The following is a 6,815-nucleotide window of genomic DNA, read 5'->3' as shown; positions in this document are numbered from 1 at the left end:
TACAGTTCCAGGGCAGAATGCTGTGCCTAAACACTCACTAACTAGAGGAGATGACATGGTGCAGTGGTTAGACCTGAAGCCTCTGGGTTCAAAGTCTCAAAGTGGGGTTCCAGTGCCAGCTTGGTTCTGTACTAGCTGTGTGACCTAGGGGCAGACTACTCCAGGCACCTTCAGTTTCTTTATCTGCAAGGTAGGAATGATAATAGAGCTTACCTCACAGGCTTTTTAGGAAGGTTGAATAAGATAAAATTTATAAAGTTCTTACAGCAGTTCCTGAGACACTTTAGGTATCGCCTAAGTATTTGTTAAATATCAAGTGAAAAAAAAGGTTGAATAATAAATAACCAAGATGAGTTAATGGCAACTTTACCAGGCACTCTTTTTTAATTTCAGGAGTTCTGGGTTCTTCTTGCCTAATCAATTTTGCATGACGTCCAAGCAGAATCTGCCTACAGCCACATCCCCCTGAAACGTAGCTGGTGTCGTAGAGTCTGGAGGTGTCAGTAAGCACTGTACAATACCCAGGCCTGTCTTATTCCAAGCGCTAGGAATGCCAAAATGTATGTGTCTAGGGAGGGTGACTCAGGGCATTAGAAGGAATGACCACAGCAAGAGTTCCCAGATACGATTTTCCAGAAAGGGTTTCTGGGAAAAGCAAATTCACGGGTGGGCATCGAAGGTTTCATTTTGCCATACTCTGCCAGCCCTGCAGCCTGCCTAGCCTACATCTTGTGTTGCTTTGTTACTTACTGTGTACGCAGGAGAGGGATATCCTCATGAATTATGGGACAGTCTGAATATCTCGAGACAGTTAATTATCCTACTCTTGACATGCCTGAGGAGGCTAAACTGAAACACAGAGAAATCATGCAGCTTAGCCAGTCACGTAGCACAGGTGAGCCCAGGCTGGGTCAGATCTCCGGACTCAAACTTAGGTTTAATTCGATGAGATTCACTGCGTGCTGTTATCCCAGCACGAACTTAGTCTAGTCACAGACGCGGCTAACCTAATTTCAGAGATGTGTGGCCAGGGTCATCTGGTGAAAATGACATTACCAGGAAATTAAGACTCTCAAAGTTCTGGAAAAAGTTGTGTGTCAGGATAAAGTAGGAGGGAAAAAAGACCAGGAATCAGCTGTATACATAAGCAAAAGGAAATTGTTTTACTATGGAAAATACGGAAATAGGATGAAAGTATCACTCCTTCACTGATACCTTCTAGAACATACTAAGGTTGCTGCAATCTCCAGGATTTAAGATAGTATGACTTCAGAGGAAACAATTTATAATTGCACGTTTGTATTTATGTTTGAGTAACTGGCTGTCTAAGAATTCACTTTCTTGAGAAAAAGTTTTATGAAGACTCTAATGAAGTTGGAAAAATACCCATCTTTCCTATCCTTTCTCAGTTTGCTGGTTCCCAGTGAGTGAAACAAAAGGAAGTGGAAAGAGATCCGGAATCGTAGAGACCCCGATTCAAATTCTTATTCTATTTCTCACAGTATGGTCTTGAGCCAATTGCTTAGCCTGTCTGATCTTCAGTTTCTTTATCTATGGAATAGATATAATAATAGCAAACTTACAGGATTGAAGCAAGCAAAACCACCAAATGCCTGGTATGTAACAGATACTTAGGTCCCGACTATAGCATATCTTAGATTCATTTAAAATACCAGTTCAAAATGGATTTATCAAGAGTATGACATTGTTGCCAGGATAGACAGATCGATCAAGGAACAGAATAAAGACCTCACAAATAGATGTGCACATATATGGTAAACTGATTTTGACAAAAGTTCCAAGATAGTTCAATGGGAAAAGGACAGTCTTTTCGACAAATAGTGCTGGAATGATAGGCCATCCGCTTGCAACAAGTAAGTGAAACTTGACCCATACTTTGCATCCTATACAAAAAATAACTTGAAATGGATCATAGACCTAAATGGTGACGCTGAAGCTATAAAACTTTCAGGAGAAAAATCGGGCAAAACTTTTTAACCTTGGGTTAGATAAAAATTTCTTAGGATACAAAAAGCACAAATCATAAAAAATTTCGATTAATTTCACTTCCTCAGTGTTAAGAAACGTTTGCTCTTCAAAAGAAAATGAAAAAGCAGGCCGCAGACTAGGAGAAAATATTTGTAAAATATATTTATTTCTTTAATGTTGCTGTCTCCTGAGTCTATGGCACGGAGTAGATGGAAGTAATAATTCTCGTGTGTCCCCATCCTCTCCCTGACAGATGCTTTTCCTTCCTCTCTGACTATTTATGCCCCTCTTCACGACCAGAGTTCTCATAATACTGTTACGAGCGAGGGCTGGGGAGAAGATTGAGCTATGTGTTATGACATCGCAAGGTTCACATCTTAAATTCCATTCTTGGCAGATGAGAAAAGAGCAACAATAAAAGATCCGGAGACAGGCACATGCCCATCAGGAAACAACCTGAAGCTTTTGGAAGCAACACGGCACGCTCGACAATGAGAACAAAAAGCATAGATCGAGCATACGCGTTCTGCCGGACACGGCGTTACTTAAGCGCTATCCTTGCATCATTTCATTTGACTGTAGGGGAAACAGCCATGCACGACGACAGCCCTGAGTCCCAGAGGAAGCAAGGACACCAAATAGACATCTGGTGGAGTTTCATTCGTGCTGTTTCCTCCCTTCGGTCTGCAATGGATTTTGTTTTTCCCATATTTCCGAATTGCTTTGTCCTTCAGACATCGTGGTAGATTTATCCATGTCTTGGTTTTGCTGTCTTGGGACCGTTGGCTCAATGTAGGGGATTTATCTTGTTTGAAACTTTAAGCTCTGTTTGGCTTCCAGGCACCAAGCTTTGTACTTTCTTTCTCTTTAATTCTGGTAACTCCTTTTTCCCACCTCCTTTTGCTTCCTCAAAGCTTGCATTTGCGGTGTTTGACCAGCCTTGGTCAAACATTATGAATTATGAATCTCATATGTGATTATGAATCTCATATGTCCCGAGGTACACAATCAACGATATTAGGATCAACAATCAACAAGCGTGGCTCTCATGGGTCTCTCTTTTCTAGTGTCTTGACAAACCACTGGAGGCTTGACTGAAGATGGAAGTCTTCAGGTACTTAACAATGAATGCAAATTGAAAAGGTCATGTCTACCTTGGCCAAGGTAGATGTGGAGCTTTTTAGGTGTTGATATAACTGTGGGGACATCTTTATTGGTGAGTGATGGTCCAGCGTATGGATGATCTTGGTGTTGGAATGTCAGCAGTTGATACCTCTGAGCCAGCTGGGGACTCATGGGTGAGCACAGCCCCAAACATAAGGTGAGAACACAGCAGCATGTGCTCATCATCCTGCTCTTTCACAGGTATCCTAAAAGAATTAGGGGCAGGTGCTAACCCAAGTGGGCTCATGTAGCAACACTGAAAGTCTCAGTGCCCAGTGCCCATATATATGTTCCAGACGGGGCAAAGGGGTGTCGCTACACTTCTCCTCGGCTTCAATTTAAAAACAGTTGAACCACGAGATCTGTTTTCTCTAGTTTCCCTGATGGTCTGGCTGCAATCTACGGGCCACAGATGACTGGCGGGGGTGGGAGTGGGGCAGGATGTGCAGAGCCCTCCTCCCCATCTACTTCCACTTAGAACGAGAGCCTCTCAGAATAAACATCCCGGGAAGCAGATGGACTGACATCAAAGCTTGCAGTTCTTTTTCCAATTTTGATCACAGCAACCATTTTTCACTCAGGGTCTGCATAGGTTTTAAAAGCTTGAACTGTGCTCAGCTGCTCACCAGAAGAATTCCTGCTCCTCCTGTGACCGGGCAGAGACAGCCAAGAGATGTGGGGATGGTCTCCGTATGACGCTAAGACGAGCAGCTGTGCCCGGAGAGCTGGAGCAAAACCTGCCACAGTACCTTGCACTGTAACCCGTTTCCATTTCATGCAGACTACTGAAAAGAATCTGGAAGATATACTTATTAATTATAAAAAATACATTAAGGAGCCTGATGTGAAAGACAGGTGCCATCTCTCTGTGTTTGTAAAGGTCTAACCGCTACCAGGCAGCCTTTAATCTCAGAATGATTAAGCTAACTGGGACTCATAAGGCCACACAGTTTTCATGATTCTACACATTGAAGCCCCCCTAGGTCTCACCATTTAACAGACCAGGACTCTGAGGTGCAGAAAGATTCAGTGGAGCTTTTTTTAAATTTGCATAGTTAGCGGAAGAACAGAAACATACACCCTAGTTTTTTTGACAGTAAATCCTGCACTTTCGTGGCTTCCAAATGTCTTTTATCCAGATTACAGTATTTGACTGTCTCTGAAAATCTGCAGATGGCATCATGGTTATTAGACCACAGGGAGATGAAACATAAACTAATATTCAATGAGAGTGGACTTTGGGGTACCAGTTCTAACCCAGCACATTCTTTTCTCCACTTTCACTCATTATCACAGCCACCCCAAAAACTGGCTCAGAGCGGGGGAGCGAGAAGCAGTTCCCGCTTCCTTCCCCATGTCTCGTCACAGCTGCAGAGTCAGTGTGTTCAGCTGCAGTGCTTTGAGCTCGCTGTTCACTCTGCCACAACCAACCTCTGTTGTACATTTTCCTCCCGGAACACGTGACGATGCATTTCTTGACTATATATCTCGACTGCAGCAGCAGAGTTGTCAGAGCTCTGAGCCCCACACAGAGGAAGAACGCTCTTGGACTTCGCGGTTTAAGAAGTCAGGATTTGGGACGCATTTGCCAGCCTTAGGTAAGTTAGCGATGTTACTTGGCTTCAGAGACGTTTGAAAGAAGGTTGTTCCTAGCAGTCAGTACATGAAGTTTTCCTTTCCTTTCTTTGTTCTAAGGAAACTTTGTTTTGAATTAAAAAGCAGTTGTAAGTTTGAGTAAGTGGAGTGTAAACTTTCTTTTTTCTGTTAAAAAGAATTCCCCAGTGATCACAACGTTACTTATTTTCTCCGTGCTCCTTTGTCTTATATTGATTTTTTCCTCTGTTTTGTAAAATTGTAAAAGCTTTTTACACGTTCAGTCTCTGAAATGCAAACATGATGGACATGTATGCATTGGAAAATCAAAGTTCTTCTTACATTCCCCTACCTGCCCCTGGCTTCTCCCTCACGTACTGCAGCCCCTCGGAGCTAACCCCCGTTCGCTGTTTGGTGAGACCTCCTACCACTCTTTCTCCAAGCATTTATGAGCAGTTCCCACGTTGCAATTCCACAAACCTCCTGCTCTCCCTCCTCTCTGTACCCCGGATGGCGGGAGAGTTCTAACCTGCAGGTTTCTCCCCAGATCCTGGCTGCGTGAGCCGTGCTTCAATGCTGAAGATGGACCCTCTGAACAGCACGCACCCCAGCACCGAAGCCCCTGGCAGCCCCCTGCAATCCCACGCTCCCAGCAGCGGCGGCAACGGTAACGAATACTTCTACATCCTGGTGGTCATGTCCTTCTATGGCATTTTCTTGATCGGAATCATGCTGGGCTACATGAAATCCAAGAGGCGGGAGAAGAAGTCCAGCCTCTTGCTCTTGTACAAAGACGAGGAGAGACTCTGGGGGGAGGCCATGAAGCCGCTGCCGGTGGTCTCGGGCCTGAGGTCGGTGCAAGTGCCCATGATGTTCAACATGCTGCAGGAGAGCATGGCGCCTGCCTTGTCTTGCACCCTCTGCTCCATGGAAGGGGACAGCGTGAGCTCTGAGTCCTCCTCGCCGGATGTGCACCTCACCATCCAGGAGGAGGGGGCTGATGATGAGCTGGGGGAGACGTCCGAGACGCCCCTGAACGAAAGCAGTGAAGGGTCCTCGGAGAACATTCATCAGAATTCCTAGCACCCCCAGGGCCTCTGGAGGTGGCCCCATCAGCCAACACCCTTAAGAAGAGGGACACTTTTCGTGTCAGGTTTCACTTATGCAGTGCAGCTGCCACTTTGAAGAGACCCTCGGCAAGCCCCTGAAGGGGGCTGGTAGGAGGCAGCGCTCAGCCGGAGCCAGCAGCAGCCAGCAGCAGCCAGGAGTCATGATGTGCCCGTGCCGCGCTGAGGAACCGCCACTGCGAAAGCCCTGAAGACGCAGAGCGTGTACATTTACTTTGGGGCGTGGGGGTCGGGATTCCTGTTCAGAATTTAGCGGGTTGGTGTGCTGTTGTTTTCCCACTGGATGCCCTGGGTAACTCCTGCAGCCTCTGTCTGCCCAGTCCCAGGGCTGCCAAATGCCTAGGTCACGCAGAGGGACTAGTTTTGATTTGCTAATTCGCCTAGAGCTTTGTTCTTCCAGATACGATTGGCTGTAAGTACCTCCACTGTGTCCCTGTGGCGTTAGTTCACAGCAGGTTACTGCGCTTCTTGGGGGTGGGGTCTACTGGGTGGGGAAGGGGACATTTGATGGAGGACTTTTGATGGAAGAAAGCTGGAGAGCTGAACCTGGCCCATTTGCATCCTGTAAGGGGGGGAAATGCAATTTTAAAACCTGTTAACATTGGCTGGGATTTTAAGACGTGATCTGCTATTTTGATATTTTCTCTAATGTATGACCTTGAACTCTGACCTGGGACTATCCAGCATCTCGTGCTGGCATGAAATTTTTTTGATTGGAAGGGTTTTTTCCCAGAATCTAACCTGCACACGAATGGCCATGCAGAAGATTCTTTCTGAACTTTCCAGAAGAGGTAACGGTGGGGTTGAACAAATCCAGCCATTAGCTCTACTGCTGCTCATTTCTCTGCCTAGTGTCCTGAGCTGGGAGAGGACATAATGCCGGCTTCCATGATACAGACTTTCGTCACGTAGCTGAGACCCAGAAGGGCTTACTCAGGCCGA

The 6,815-nt window shown here is 45.8% G+C and overlaps 1 protein-coding gene across 1 annotated transcript; it reads left to right on the top strand.

The window, feature by feature from the left end:
- The first annotated feature begins 4,526 nt into the window (after window positions 1-4,526).
- KCNE4 (potassium voltage-gated channel subfamily E regulatory subunit 4) lies at window positions 4,527-6,199 on the top strand. The gene is made up of 2 exons (XM_039855452.1): window positions 4,527-4,751; window positions 5,294-6,199. Exon 2 carries the CDS (start codon window positions 5,320-5,322, stop codon window positions 5,827-5,829), a length of 510 nt encoding a protein of 169 aa, XP_039711386.1. The 5' UTR covers window positions 4,527-4,751; window positions 5,294-5,319; the 3' UTR covers window positions 5,830-6,199.
- Window positions 6,200-6,815: the final 616 nt, after the last annotated feature.

The sequence above is a fragment of the Pteropus medius genome, unplaced genomic scaffold, assembly GCF_902729225.1.
Source record: "Pteropus medius unplaced genomic scaffold, Ma_sr-lr_union100, whole genome shotgun sequence".
In the NCBI taxonomy this organism is placed as follows: Eukaryota; Metazoa; Chordata; class Mammalia; order Chiroptera; family Pteropodidae; genus Pteropus; species Pteropus medius.
Note: the sequence above shows the minus strand (reverse complement) of the source record. Positions and strands in the feature narration are given on the sequence as shown.